We start from the raw sequence: 15,739 nt of genomic DNA, 5'->3' as shown, positions 1-15,739 counted from the left end.
TGGAAATACTCTAGCATTAAATCTGGGAATAAGTTCATTCTAGGTTTCTCATGTTGAGTTTGAGTTTCATTCTTAAATCACAGTACCGGATATAGAGTATCCAAACTATTAAAATCAGATCAATTTACATCCCTAAAGCGGTTTTGATGGCGGTTTGATCCTACGTGGCATTTCAGTTACCAAAAATAAATTTAAAAGTGATGGATCCCAATTGTCAGTGGCACATCCCACTTCTCTCTTCCCCTTCCTCTCTGAAGCGGGGGCGAGCGACAATGGCATGGCCTCGCGACGCCCGTTCGGCAGCGGTGGCCGGAGAGCGGAGCTTGGAGCTTGGAGCCGAGAAGCTAACAGCAGCGGCTGGAGAGCGTGGGGGTGCCGGCGATGAGGATGGAGCTCCAATCCCCCAGCTACCTTGCGATGCATCTTGGGTGGAGGCAGTGGAGTACGTGGTGCCACCGGTGATGAGGACGATGCTCTAGTCCCCCCAGCGGTATGGTGGCAGAGATGGCCGCAATATTTAGTGGGGGGGGGGGGGGGATTTGGAGTTTCGGGTGGCGCACCGAGGGAGAAAAAGAAGCCTTAAGATCTTGCTTGTAAAAATCGATTTTTGGAGATGGCACCTTAAATGATTTGCCTACAAAATGTGAAGGTGCTACTAAATTTTGAAATTTGGAGAGCCCTGTGACTAAATCCTTATCTCCTCTTCTCCCTCAGCCCCCTCTCTCCCAGGTTCTCCATCCCATTTCCATCTCTATCCTAGGCCTTCCTGTGAAAATTGTCGATTTTTGTAAACCTTAAATGGTAGGCGGAGCATTTGACCGTTTGTAAAAATATGTTAAGGACTCCATCGTAATAAGCGAAACGGCATATTTAAAAATGGAAAATAATTTGTAAATAAAACTTTTATATACATGTTATTAGCGATCTAAAAGCAAAGGCTGAAAAATAAACTACGATGAAAAAGCACCAAAATCAACTCTAAATTTAAGGTTGAAAATTTAAATTTTAGCTTATAAGCATAAGCATAAGCTAAAAATGAGGCTGTAGCTGCTTGTAAAAACAGTTTTTTAGTGTAGGAAACTGCACGATAGCATCATGATGAAGACACGAGTCGCCCTCCTACTTAAGGAATACTGCTGAACTTGCTATAAATACCAGTCTTGGAGTACATATACTCAAGAAATCATATTGTATGAAGTCGAGCTAGCGGCTATAAATTGACCAGATAGTCTGTTGCTGTTGCCAATTTCCTCGGCCCAACTTGCTCAAATGAAAGTTAGCCATCTACTGTACTTTATCATACACTTTTTCCCGTTGTAATGGACGTGCATTTTTCTAGTATATATGTAAAAGCAGGGAAGCATATTTTGGGTAAAACAATGATCTTTATTGTATAGGCAGTACAATACAGACAACAGTCACCGATAAACGAATGTATGACATACAACGAGCAATTCATCCAAACAGGTAAATATATGCTGGTCAAAACTATCAACCAAGCAAGTGTGCCCATTATTTCCTACCAACTGGACCAGATTATTCTTTGAAGGGGGTGAGATCGATCTTGAGTGGCTTCTTTCCCTTGGTGACTCGCTTCAAAGAAAGAACAATAAAGACCTTTAGCCTAAATATTTGTGTTCGAAAAAATTTGAATGTCGGTGTAACTTACAGCAATTGCAATCAGCTCCTCTAATAGCTCCTCCAAATTGCGCAGTGGCTAACAAAAACACAATAGACAATATTATAACAAGTGAGCGTACCAAGATCAGCGTGAATGTTGCAACATACTAAAGAAAATATTGCATGGATGAACTTTCTTGACAAACATGTAGAAGTTTACCCATTGAGTTGGGCCATCACAAGGTGCGTTCAAGGGATCATCATGTACCTGTTGTAGGATTATATATCAAATTAAGTCCCAAGAGTACAATATCATCATTATTTGTGGAGTGTCACTGGGAAAGCAATGTAAGAAACAAAAGGCAACATTATAGCTTCCTCTTAGGTTTTACCTCCATGAAAATACCATCAACTCCGACAGCAACAGAAGTCCTTGCGATGCATGGTATTAGTTCTCGTAAGCCCCCACTTGCAACACCTCCACCATCAAGCTTACAAAAGAGAACCAAATATGCACAATTTGACAACCGTCTACTTGCACAAATACATAGATATTTGAGGAAGGGACGGTAACATGGTGTTCAAAAAACTATGAACACGAGTTGCATGCAAATTTACATCAGATATAAGCTATAGATAGTTGTTAAAATATGGACATCCCCATAATGTTGATTCCTTTGTTGGTCAATATAGGATTTGAGTAGCACCAAAGTCGGCCATTAAACTAGGAATCTTGCCTAAACCAGCAGAAGTGCATTGCAATTGGTAAATATACCTTTTTTCCAGCAGGCTGTTGTAGAGCATGCGTTACATCAGCTACCTGAAATGTAATATCCATCAATGGTCCACGTACTATACCATAGTTGATAGCTAATTCAAAGGTCTATGAAATTATTGGGTTAAGAGAATTAAAAAAAATAAATGCATGACAAAATTGGTTTAGTATGAGAATAACACATGAATGTATGACAAATTTAAACATATTTCACAAAGCATAATAAGATAGAAATGCAGTTACTTTCTGATGAAAAAGATAACAAAAATCTACTCAATTGAAGAAGTCTGCATCTTCGATTGCCTGTTATGTCCCATGTTTCCTTTTTTTTTTCTATTATTCCTTGAATTCTGTTGGTGTTAGGAATGTACAGAATCCAAACATACATTCCTCAAGGAATTCTGGTGAATACTGAAAAGAGAATAATAAAACTACTAAACATAGGTTCCTTGTAAAATCCTAGGTTGATTTTTCCAAATATTATTCCATCAGCCAATTTCATCAATCAGAAGCAAGCAGGACAAATCAACACAGAAGTCATCAGGTAGATTACGCAGTTCTGCTTCTGCACAACAATAAAGTGCTAACACTTACAACTGGACAATTAGCTTCTCTCAGCCACTCAAAATTCCTTGGATCAACAATTAGATCATCTGTGTCGGAATGAAAACAGAATTCAACCGTCATGAAGCAATCAAAAACATAATTTTCTTTGGAGAGGGTGCAAAAATAAATATTAATAAACAGACAATGCTAAAACTGGGCATGCGATGAAAGGGAGCTGGTGGTGCTGGCTAAACATCCAGTTGTTTGTTTTCCTTCAGAACCTAAATAAGGAGGTCTGAAGCTTGTGCTTATCCATTAAGTGGCCCTATTGCTTATTTGCATGGCAATTAACCTACAGCTACCCTGACATGGCTTTCAATGCCTTGTATTAGTGAAATAAAATATCCATCAACGGTTAGGGAACACACAGATACATCACATATGTTAAGAAACATTTGGCCATTCTGGTAGTACTAGATTGATCTTTCATCTATGGACTCCATGGCAACCATTAGTTCCAGACCATTGCACTGCGTACCACAGTAAGTATGTGTTTCTAATTATCCAATATCATATATTTACATCTATGACTTTTCACTTTGTGTTATCTTAAATTGAGCAATGTACAGAAAAGATAGCCAAAAGAATATATATTCCTTAACTGTAGCCAAACATGGTGCCACGCTCACAGACCATAACATTTTGATTTCCAGCAAGTCTGATTTTCTCTGCAGAGTTGGCCATAACCTGGAAAGATACAAGTTTATTATGACAGACATGCTAGAGATGCCTCCGAAAATTAACATAACTGGATGTGATAAAGGGATTTGCCTGAAAAAGCAGGTAATTCCTAAAAGGACTTTACTCAAATGATTGCAGATATTTCATGTTTCAAAGTTCTAGACTTCTAGTAACAATTATTTTTTTTTTGACTTACAGGCTTGTATTATTAAAATTGTAGATGTTTGGACCAACATTTATCCATAAAAATAAATAAATTATCAGCTTATGAATTAGCATGCGTGTCTTCTGTCTGGAAAAAAAATAATTATAACACAAGTTATCTGAAGAGAAATATAAATTCTTCTTGAAAGGTAACTGGTTTATCTGGATGGTGACAGGTTGAAAGGAAACACACAATCCACTTTTCCTGTTTTATTATATTTTTTCTGCTTAACTAAGCTAAGCTGCTATGCAGTGTAGGATCCTGAAATTAAGGAAAGGATCCGGAAAAAATAGCTTCCATATTCTCTCAACAGTTAACCTTGTATATATTAAATCAGAGGAACAGAACCTTTACAGTACCAACATAGGAGACTAGGAATCCATTTTTAGCAAGACTAAGCTGAAAGTACAACTTACAGAAGGAGCACAGAATTGTCCTTTCTTGATGTTGATAATTTTTCCAGTCTTGGCAGCAGCCACTAGAAGATCAGTCTGTTAACACCATAGTATGTGTTAGGAATGCAGAATGTGAAGTAAACTACAGAGTCGTGCTTATACTGCTGGTAGCACAATAATTCGCTACAAAAAAAATCCATTTGTCTCATTTGTACCTGGCGACAGAGGAAAGCTGGAATTTGTATGATGTCGGCCACTCTTCCAACGGCTTCACACTAATTTGGTAAGTTAGTTAGAAACCATATCCTCCTTAGAGCAAGGATATGTACTGGGCGATTATAGACATAGTATATTAAAAGACAACAGTGCAGGAAAAGCGCAACAAACACATGCAGCATAAGGTGATTTATTCTCATGGAGTAGAAGTGGCTAATGGCAATAATAATAAGCTCCACATAATTTCTCTAATGGTGCTACATAGAATAACTTACAAGAAGTAGTAGTACTAGCAATATTAGCAAAAGGACGATTTCACTTTGCTAACAAATATATACCTTGTTTTTCTGATGATATTCAAACTGGCAAAAACGACTGGGACATGCCTTATTGAAATGAAAGAACAAGTAGCATTCCAACAACATTTTCAGACAAAACAATTGTATCAACAGAAAAGGATATAACTAGTAGATAGGATCTGCAGACAAAGAAAGTAATGCAGCAGAATTTGGTCTCAAAACAGGACAATTTTCCTTGGATACAAGATTAATGCAAATCAATCTAAAAAATGATTGACAACTGATACCTGGTGGCTTTCATGCACATCAGTGACCACTGGAATGTCATATGTTGCTTTCACTTTTTCAAGTATCTGATCAGCAAAATTAGTAATGCATTAATGCAGTAGGGAAACCAACAATGTTATATACATGAAGAGGCAAAAGAATAAACAATAAAATACAAAATACACTTCTGCCACGTTGATTAGATTAGTTGTTGCATGTATATTATCACATTAAACACACATGGCCCTTACAGAACAAAATTATTTATGAATTGACAACAGCTCTGAAACAGATCTTTTTGTAGGACTTAAATCTAGGACAAAATAACATGGCACACTGGGTATACAACCAGAGTTTGAAAACTGTGCACCTGCAACCTATGAGTACAGATAATCACACATAGACAGAACAGCACAGAAAGCAGATATCATCTTCCATTCAAAAATAGAAGTGGGCATAACATAAGTGTATATGAATTTGCAAGGTACTAATCGTCTGTGCATTGAAAGGAAAACTAATTTTATCTAAATTAGGAATTTCTGAATTTCCTAGTTTGAAACGAATTGACCCACCTTCAGGCCTTCCTCCAGACCAGGACCACGGAAGGATTTTGATGATGTACGATTTGCTTTATCAAAGCTGGACTTGAACACAAGTGGCAGACCAAGCCTATTGTGGAGGGAAAATAGCAGGAAAACAGATTCATATATATCCCAGAAATAACTAAAATTACAATAGTTTGCTGCTCACTTGGTTGTGATGCCTTTGATGTGTTTTGCCATCTTCAGGACATGCTCCTCTGATTCAATCACATTAGGCCCAGCTAACAAGAAGAATGGTTGAGCAGCCTGTTGTAAGAATCAGAGGGTTCAGTTCTCACAGAAAAATAACCTGTGTTTCCTCTAAATAAAACCAGGCATTGAATGTGATCACACCAATAGTATATTTGTAAATATCAGTCAAATGATGAGAAACCAAGCAAAATATAACAGGCGCATGGTCTCTGTCAAGATCACCATTGGGATCTTTCTATTCACGAAATACCAAGGCCTCGATCTCAGGCTCTCAGCATACTACAGAAAATGAGGTAAAAAAATATATAGAGGTTAAAAAAGAAAATTAGTAAACCAATAGAGCCACACAAACAGAAACAAGTACTGAACACATATCAAGCAAGAGAGAGAGAGCACTATATCCTGAAGAATTCTTTCCATTCCTTCGAGCAACTCGTCAAGAAGAACATTTTGCCAATATAACACAAATAAGAGCACCCTTTCGGCTGCTCATCACAAAGGTAAATACAGCAGAAATGGAAAGCCCTAAGGTAGAAATCTGTGCATAATTTCTCACAGAGAAATATGTATTAACCCCCACAATCTTGGAGACTTCATGAAACTCGGAGATTGGAACCCGCGAACAAAATTGGGGTATCATGCGGCTAAAATGGCTCAATGTATTACAACCAATGCTGCTCAAAGTCTGAAATTTATCATGTGCAGCACAGAGCATATGCTACCAAAATTCAGTTCCTATGATTACCACCAATCCGAACTACAGTCCACTCGACCACTCCAACAACGCAAGATCGAAAAACTATTCCCTGAAACGCACCACCGGCGATGAAAGGGGGGCCAAAAAAAAAATCTGAAAACCCCACACCACCGCCGCACGCGCACGCTGGGTGATCGACGAAATGCCGCAGCAGACCAGACCAAAGAAACGGAAGGAGAACTTAGGAAGGCGATGATGGATTGGCACCTTGAGCTGGCCGTAGAGCGCCACCGACGAAGCGTCCATTGCCTCCGACGCCGCCGCCGCTCCCAGTCCCACACTGCAGGAGGCAACAAAAAGAAGAACACCAAAGAACCGCCTCACTCACCACTCGCTCCAAGAGGAAAAAAAATCCCCACCAAGAAGACGAGGAATGCGGCGGCGGAGCCACTGACCAGGGTGAACTCCGGCGAGGTAGAGCGGAGGAGGGAATCGAGATTGGCGAGTGGGATATGGAGGAGGAGATGGAGCAGGAGGAGGAGGAGCAGAGGCGACAGGATGGCGACGCCCCGTGTGGCCGTGTCGGCGAGCACGACGATGAGATGGATCGTGGTGGGCTGGGCTCGTCTCACCCTTATGGGCCGTGCCAAACAAAAGAAGAAGAAGAATTAGTTGTAATGATTGCAAAAAGAAAAAGAAGAAGTTGTAATGATTAAAAGAAGAGTGAAATATATGGTCTGAGTCCTTAAAGTTACACTGGGGGGCGCTGATCCGCGACCAGTCGCGTGGCCACGCGCGCGATCAGCTGCCCCGCCCTCTAGTATGATCTCTTAACCTATGGAGTACTACTATACGTATTATATATATATACAAAGTTTATACGTATGTATATATAGTATATACATACGTGTGCACATCTACATAATTTTTATATGTATACACTTTTAATGTATAAAAGATACACATGTATATAAAGTTCATGTATACAAAGTTTGTATACGTATGTATAAAAACCAAAAAATACACGTATACAAACTTTATATACACGTATGCAAAAGTTTGCATGCGTGTATATAAAATTTATATACATGTATATAAAGTTTGTATTTGTATGTATACAAAGTTTGCATATGTGTATACAAAATTTATATACGTGTATATAAAGTTTGTATTCGTATGTATACAGAGTTTGCATACATACGTATTAAAAAGGAAAAACAGAAAAATATACTAGAAGAAAAAAAAAGAAAAAAAAAGAAAACCGAAAAAGGTACGGAAGAGAGAAAAAAAACAGAAAAAAAAGGAAACCGTACGCCCGAAGAAAACAGACCTCACGCGCGCCGTTGCCGCCTCCTCTCCACGTCGCGTGTCCAGTCGCGCGCGGGAGGGTGAGCGCGACTAGTCGCGTATTAGCCGTCTCGGTTACACTGTGATGTCATTTAGCTCAGTGATCTTGTAAAATGCATATTTAGCTTCATAATCTTGACTTAATGTAGCCCATGCACCAATGAGAACCTCAAGCTTTGCTGTAGGCGGATCTCGCGACCCCGAGCTCCCCCAGACCACCGATGCTAGTTCTGGAGGAAAGGAGAGGGGGGGGGACCACTAATGTCCACGTGGCTAGATCCACGACGCTCGACCACCAGCACTTGCCTCTGAGCTTCGAAGAGAAGCCCATGACCGTAGACGTCGTCTCTACTTTGCGCACCGCCGCCGGATGTGTGTAATGGTGGAGGCGTGCACCCGCAGCTAGATATGGAAGGGACAAAGAGAGGGTGGGGGCTGCACCAGTGAGCAGGGGCGGACCTAGGCACCGGATAACCTAGGCCATGGCCCGGGCCCTGGGGCAAATATCCAATGGACAATCACAAATTTTCACCATGTTAAGGATGTGTTTGGATGGTGGTCAAGCGTGGATGGGATTGGGCCATCCAGTTTTTTAGGGATATGGCCATCCAGTTTTTTGTTTGATTGAGTAGATGGGATGAGCCAAGTTTTTGTTTGGTTAGAGGGACAAAAGGTGGATATGGTGAGCCAATTTTTTGTTTGGTAGGATGGATGAGTGTTGTCATCACCTTTTGGATGGGAATGGTGAGATTACCTCCTACCTGGTATACTTGGGAAAATTGGATAGTTGCATGTACAAATAATCAACTGCATCACGTATTTGTTGTCTACCTTGAGAACAGAAAATTAAAATTAAACAAGATGCTCATGAGCATTCATGTTGCTTGTCTGCATATTTGTCCATGGATCATGAGCCCAAGATAATTTTTTTCAGAAATTTTTAACATGCATATGTGTAGGGGAGTACACACATACAACACACCATATGCTCCCAGAAATGAAATTTGCAAAAATATATCAATTAACCATCATCCATTGCAACCACCACATCTAAATTTTACCATCAGCCATTACATCCATAAAAGTGACTGGTTTAGATAAAAAAGTAGGCTAACACAAGCCTATTACCATCTACCAAATACCATCACACTTAATACTCACAGTTTAATGTCTGAGTATGCAAAAGAAGGATGAATGCAATCCTATTACCATCTAACAGCTACCATCACACTCAATACTCATAGTTTATTGTTTGAGTATGCAAAAGAAGGTTGAACACAGGGCTACTACCAACAGCCATCAAACAACCATCACAACACAGTTCACCCATTAAAAGTGGTGGCAACATATCTTGCAACCCAAGTGACCTTGTGAGCAAATTCAAGGGTAACAAACACTCTTGCAGTTGGAGGATTGTCAACTAGATGTGCATGGTAATGAGCAAGATGTGTATCTTCAAACCCTGGAATGCTATGCACACTCTCATATAGGTTATCGGGCAGCTCTTTGTTAGATTTTGCAGCCTCTTTTCCAGCTTCAACTATTGCTCCAGCAAGCTTGTCACCAACAGATTTAAATGCGCCTATCAGCCCTTCCTCTTCAATTGCAGCATCAGTCTTAGCTTTCTTGGGTTTGGGTGCTGAAGATGATGCACCATTTTCCTCATTAAGGGCATGAACTCTACTAGCTGATCCAGTTGCTGCAGCACTTCCAATACCAATTTCTTCTTCTTCATCATCATCAATGGGAATAGATTCAGTGGCTAGAGGATCACCAGATCCTTTTGCATATTTTCCTGTAGCCAAGCTATTGCCAAATATCACAAGCATCTTGCCATAGTTGTGAATAGGTTTGTTCAGATATTCAGCATCAGCCTTGTGATCCTACAACATGGTGTAATAATAAAACTAGTTTCAGCAACTAATATAAAGTTCAGCAACCAATACAAGTTTCAGCAACCACTACAAATTTCAGCAAGCACTATAAATATCGCAACCACTACAAATTTCAGCAACTACTATGAATTTCAGCAACCAGTACAAATTTCAGCAAACATATAAATTTCAGCTTGCATATAAATTTCAGCAAACATATAAATTTCAGCTAGCATATAAATTTCAGCAACCACTACAAATTTCAGCAACTAATATAAATTTCAGCAACCAATAACAACTTAGCTTGTAACAATAAAATGGTGCAAGTGTGGTTGTGGCATACCTTGATGTGGTCTGCATAATGTTTATGATCAAGTGATATGATAAAATTTTCATCATCCCAAAGAGCAGCACTCAACTTCCTCAAATCAGCTATCTTAGAATATTTCCTTTTCCAAGTCCTTATGTGATTAGTAATCTGATCTGAAGTCAAATTAATATTGAAGTGATCATTCAAAGCTTTAGCACAAGCCTTCAAGTGGACTTGCTTAAACCCCGAGGAAGTTTTGTTCCCACTAGCAACAATACCCTCGAGGTATTCAAGCATGTAGGTAGACATTGAAGATGTCCATGTAACATGTCCACCCTTATCACTTTGTCCACTTCCCTCCATTGCCTAGCATGTATAAAGAAATTGATTTCAGCAAACATATAAATTTAAGCTTGCATCTAAATTTCAGCTACCGCTACAAATTTCAGCAACCAATACAAATTTCAGCACACATATTAATGTCAGTTTGCATATAAATATCAGAAACCACTATAAATATCAGCAAGCATACAAATTACAGCAAACCTTAAATTTCAGCAAGCAAATATATGTCAGCAAATACATAAGTCTTAAAAAGGAGTACATAAGTCTTAGAGTTCCATACAAATACATAGACTACAAACCTAAAATTTTCAATTTCCATAGTGAGCTTGACGATCTTCCCACATTTGGTCTGCGGTATCCTGCCTGAACTGAACCATGTATGCATGCTCACTAGCTTGCCCACTTCTTGATGTTGCATAATTGTAGTTGGCTATCCATTCTTCCTCTGATATAATAAAATCATCACCACCATCTTCTATAATCCAATTCTGAATAATACAACAAGCTACCACAATATCCACTTGAGATGGATAGGGAAAAAATGGAGTAGCATCATCTAAAATTTTCCACCTCTTGAGAGACCCAAATGCACGCTCAACGGTCACCCGAAGAGATGAGTGCCTCAAATTGAATAGCTCCTTCTCATTCTGTACAGGATTAGTCCCCCACTCATTCAAGTGATACCTCACACCATGAAAAGGGGGTAAAAATCCAGGTTTTGCTCCATATCCCGCATCAACTAGGTAGAATTTTCCTAACATATAAGGACAAGTTGGTGAAATGTGTTTTTGTCAATAATTTTTCTATGCACAAGATGGACTTACATTACCTTGTGGGACTTACATTAGTATGGGCCGAATGCCAACGAGATGTGAAGAGGGACGGAGCTTCACCCCCCCCCCACCGCGGCCACCGGAGAAGCTCGTCGCATGCAACCCAGCCTGCCCGATCCACTGCCTCCGAGCTGACCACCCTTGTCGGCGGTGATGTAACCGCCTTCACCTTCTCATCCGATGCACCCGACCGCCGCCGCCGTCGCCAAGCATGGACGTGGCCGGATCAGCATGCAATAGAGCAGGAGCAGCGCGGTGCACCTAGCAAATGGAGAGGTCTGGTATCTGGGGCTATGGTGTAAGTAAAGGGGTAAATATATTTTTTTTGTTTGCCGTGGTGTGCTACAAATCTGGATTTTTCACATTTTGGTCCTTTTGAAAAACTTATTTTGCAAATAGACCCCTAAAAAAACTTATCCCAGAAATGGTCCTTTTTGGCTCCAGAGTGGCTGGCGCCGTCCCCCTGCCGACGTGGCGGGGCGATGCTGAGGTGGCTAGGGGGAGCGCGCCAGATTGGCTGGCACCCCCCCTGAAATTTTTTATTTTTCTTTTATTTTTTGATATTTTTTTCACTCTTAGGGACACATAAGAATCAACCATAGAAAAAATGAACTCAAATGGACATAATATGTGACCTGTATAATTTTTCCTCTCCTCTCCTCTCTCTCCGAACTAGTGCAGAGGAGAGAGATGTGCAAATTTTTTATTTTTATTTTATTTTTTTGACATTTTTTTCACACTTAGGAACTCACAAGAACCAACCATATAAAAAATAAACTCAAACGGACGAAATATGTGGCCTGTGGAATTTTCCAAATCTCTACCGAAAAACTTCTCTCCTCGAAAACACAATCTTGCAAGCGGAATTTGGAGGTTTTAATATCGCTGAACCTGCGAAGCTAGGGAGAATTGGATGTAACTTTTTCTGTAGATGTCCGTGATATATTATTTGCCTGATTCTGAGTCCGTATGAGAAAGTTACGCCTATTTTAATAAATGACACCCGAATGACTTTTCGATAGAGCTTTGGAAAATTCTACAAGTCACATATTTTGTCTATTTGAGTTTATTTTTTCTATGGTTGGTTCCTGTATTCTCCCAAGTGTGAAAAATATATCAAAAAAATAAAAATAAAAATAAAAAAACTGCATCTCTATGTATTGTTTAACTTATGGCTATCATGTCATGTGGTTATATTTTGAATTAGAGATTAAGTAATTTCATATAGTGGTAGAGTGCATTATATTTAACATGCTGATCAAAGGGTTTTACTAAAGGAGTTATGGTCTAATTTTGATGAAGGTGCAAAGTAGGCTAAGTGGTATGCTATTTTTGGATATCTTGCTAAGTGGTATATTCCGTTCGAGTTTAATTTTTTTTTTGGCTGGTTGTATCGTATCCTAAGTGTGAAAAAACATCCAAAAAATAAAACAAAAATAAAAAGGTTACAACTCTATACAGAGAAATATGAATGGAGGCGAGGGGTGGTGGGGGGGAGGGGGCGGCGCCAGCCATGTTGGCGCCCTCCTCCTGCCACGTCGGTTCGCGTGTGCCACGGTGGCAGGAGGACGGCGCCAGCCTCTCTGACGCCCTAAAAAGGACCATTTCTGGGATAAGTTTTTCTAGGGATCTATTTACAAAATAAGTTTTTCAAAAGGATCAAATTGTGAAAAATCCAGTGCTACAAATTAGGCCGAATGTAAAATATGTGCTAGCTCGGAGTGTCGTGTTGACAGTAGTACACCATCAAAGGAGGTTAATTTGGACATGCTTGGATGCATTAAACCATAATCAATTATGGATCTAAATATGCATTTTACAATATCAGCAACATAAGATGTATTTCAAACCGGACTATGTATTTCAATTAAAAAGGAAGGAAAGTAGGCGTGCATGTACGTATATGCATGAATATTTCATAGCTTCAGCCCGTTGACGTGTATGCCATCAACATTTTACTCCTACAAAGAAATGTAATTCTAACATTAAAATTTTTGTCAAAAAAGTAATTTTAGGTACTACAATTTTTCTCTAACCACCCATTAATATTTTTCCTAAATTACCCCTGACCACCTTCTTACTCTCAACTATTTGTTATTTAATGGAATATCTAAGGGTGTGTTCGACACTCCCCTTTTCCATCTTCTAAGTTACTCGTTTCTCGAACCGCTAAATTGTATGTTTTTTCCATAAATTTTCTTCTATAGGAAAGTTGTTTTGTAAAAGAAAATCATATTAACCTATTTTGTGCTAATAAGCTATCTCATGCTCTACGCAGTGACAAGTTCCCAACTCGCCCTGAACAAAGCCTAAGCCGTTTTCTTACTTAGTAATTTATCTTTTAAATTTTATAGTTGTATTCTTTTAGATAGATGGAGTATGATTTGTGGTTAATGTTCTTTTCATATTATTTACGGATTATTGAAGCGATATTGAAGCAAATGATTTACTCATGCTTCGAAAAATATATTTTCTTAAAAAGACAATTACTCCTAACACAGTAAACAATTTATTTTTAGTTATTCATTAAAATATTTAATTTATCATTATAATCAGGGAGATACTTCTACAACATAAGGCCGTGTTCGGTGGTGGGTGTTGGGAACCCATCACCCACGCACGGAAAACGGAGCGGTTCATTAGTGTGTGATTAATTAAGTACTACCTCCGTTTCAGGTTATAAGACTTTCTAGCATTGACCGCATTCAAATTAACATATAAATGAATGTGAGCAATGCTAAAAAGTCTTATAATATGAAACGGAGGAAGTATTAGCTATTTTTTTTAAAAAAAATGGATCAACATGATTTTTTAAAGCAACTTCCATATATAATTTTTTTTTTAAAAAAAAAACACACCGTTTAGTAGTTTGAAAAGCGTGCGCGCGGAAAATGAGAGGCGGGGTTGGGAACTCCTAGTATCGAACACTGCCTATAAGAGCAAGTTCAATAGTATAGCCAACTACTAGCCCCAATTCTTCTATAGCCAATCTAATAGCTCATTCATACAATAGTTACATACTACACTATTAATACCTAGTCCTACTGTCATAGACACACTGCATCTTGAAGTTCGTGCTACAGCTGGCTACAAATCTGTAGCCCGCTGCTCTTCTCTCTTCTAAATTATCTCCTTAAAATATGTTTGCAGCTGGCTTATAGCCTGCTATTGTACCTGCTCAAGTATAGCTCTCATCTAAATATCACCCGTCGGATGCCCAAACCTGCTCCCATATGCTCATGGCATTATGCTCGTCGGCGTCGTCGCATTTGGACCTGCCTGCATATAAAAAAAAATTGCGATGCAACTAGTACGGATTTGACCATCTTAGATAGATACAGGCAATCTAGCAAACATTTGGCTAGTATTTTAATCTTACACCTTTTCAAGGTCATGGTCAGCGATTACAATATACTATAGCAAACATAAGAAGCTACGAAAACTTAACATAAACAAATAATCGTGCGTGCAATTTGCTTTAATTATATTATGCCAAGTTGCTCCAGTAGTATATACCGGCATACCGCACATTGCCAGCTAGAAATTATCAGAAATACTCGCAACTAGTAGCAGTTTATTATAGTATCGGTTTACGTACACAAACTATCCATCACATGTTTTTCATTATTACAATATTGGTTTGCGAGTTGTAGTTCACTCAACGAAGGCATATACTCTCTATGTCCATATAAGTACAAATACAAGAGATTTAGATCGTTTAGTAAAGTTTAAGGTTGAGGTGAAATTACTTTGGCTGTGTTTAGTTCCACGCCAAAATTGGAAATTTGAAAAAATTGGAACGATGTTACGGAAAAGTTGGAAGTTTTTGTGTGTAGAAAAGTTTGATGTGACGAAAAAGTTGAAAGTTTGAAGAAAAAAGTTGGGAACTAAACAAGGCCTAGTTGATTGACATGTGTAGCGATGCAATTATTATTGAGCAATGAATGCAATGTTTCATGGACTAGGAATTACTACCTCCATCTACTAGTACAGAAATGATTTTCGCAAGGGGACTAAAACTCATTTTCGTAAGCGGCTAGCGGCCCATCTCCGCTCATGTATCTGTAAAAATTAGCATTTGTTTTAGTCGAGTAGGGCACCCTCGCTTGAAAAAATGATTTTCCCAGTCGGTTAGTTAAGCCACCCGCATGTGAAAAGAAAAAAAAACACAAAAAAAAAAGAAACCCTAGCTAGCTCTGATTCACCACCGCAGTCGTCATCATCGCCGTCAAGCTCTTGAGTGACGGATCTATCATACATCGCTATCGCTGCCATAGGTCCCACAGCTTCCGAGGCCGACACCCCCATCTTCGTCATTGCCGCTGAGGCCCCGCAGCTCCCGAGGCTGGTGGCACCGGATCCGCCGCCACCAAAGTCCCGAGCGTCAGATCCACCGCCACCGAGGTTGAGGTCCTGAGCATCATATCCGCCGCCTCCTGAGCTCTCAGCCCCGCACACGCCATCACCGAGCTCCT

At 39.4% G+C, this 15,739-nt stretch overlaps 2 protein-coding genes across 2 annotated transcripts; both read right to left on the bottom strand.

Annotated features, from left to right (window-relative positions):
* Nucleotides 1-1,365: 1,365 nt before the first annotated feature.
* Nucleotides 1,366-7,159, bottom strand: LOC4351779 (2-dehydro-3-deoxyphosphooctonate aldolase 1). Its single transcript, XM_015763128.2, has 14 exons — nucleotides 7,011-7,159; nucleotides 6,823-6,895; nucleotides 5,815-5,912; nucleotides 5,637-5,733; nucleotides 5,085-5,150; nucleotides 4,498-4,557; nucleotides 4,304-4,378; nucleotides 3,604-3,688; nucleotides 2,990-3,048; nucleotides 2,396-2,440; nucleotides 2,013-2,111; nucleotides 1,841-1,888; nucleotides 1,670-1,717; nucleotides 1,366-1,593 (listed from the first exon to the last, which is right to left on the bottom strand). Exons 2-14 carry the CDS (start codon nucleotides 6,859-6,861, stop codon nucleotides 1,537-1,539), a joined length of 876 nt encoding a protein of 291 aa, XP_015618614.1. The 5' UTR covers nucleotides 6,862-6,895; nucleotides 7,011-7,159; the 3' UTR covers nucleotides 1,366-1,536.
* A 1,870-nt stretch (nucleotides 7,160-9,029) lies between these two features.
* Nucleotides 9,030-10,457, bottom strand: LOC136354646 (uncharacterized). The gene is made up of 2 exons (XM_066306159.1): nucleotides 10,120-10,457; nucleotides 9,030-9,785 (listed from the first exon to the last, which is right to left on the bottom strand). Exons 1-2 carry the CDS (start codon nucleotides 10,447-10,449, stop codon nucleotides 9,225-9,227), a joined length of 891 nt encoding a protein of 296 aa, XP_066162256.1. The 5' UTR covers nucleotides 10,450-10,457; the 3' UTR covers nucleotides 9,030-9,224.
* Between the last annotated feature and the right edge of the window lie 5,282 nt (nucleotides 10,458-15,739).

This window comes from Oryza sativa, chromosome 12 (genome assembly GCF_034140825.1).
Source record: "Oryza sativa Japonica Group chromosome 12, ASM3414082v1".
NCBI classification, from domain to species: Eukaryota; Viridiplantae; Streptophyta; class Magnoliopsida; order Poales; family Poaceae; genus Oryza; species Oryza sativa.
The sequence above is the reverse complement of the archived record's forward strand: the minus strand, read 5'-3'. Positions and strand labels throughout refer to the sequence as shown.

Coding starts and splice junctions, on each gene's coding strand:
- LOC4351779 (XM_015763128.2), bottom strand. CDS start 6,861: ATGGACGCTTCGTCGGTGGCGCTCTACGGCCAGCTCAAG. Junction 5,151..5,636: donor GTCTGGAGGAAGGCCTGAAG/GTGGGTCAATTC, acceptor TTTGCTGATCAG/ATACTTGAAAAAGTGAAAGC. Junction 4,379..4,497: donor CAGCTTTCCTCTGTCGCCAG/GTACAAATGAGA, acceptor TGGTGTTAACAG/ACTGATCTTCTAGTGGCTGC.
- LOC136354646 (XM_066306159.1), bottom strand. CDS start 10,449: ATGGAGGGAAGTGGACAAAGTGATAAGGGTGGACATGTTACATGGACA. Junction 9,786..10,119: donor ATTATGCAGACCACATCAAG/GTATGCCACAAC, acceptor ACCATGTTGTAG/GATCACAAGGCTGATGCTGA.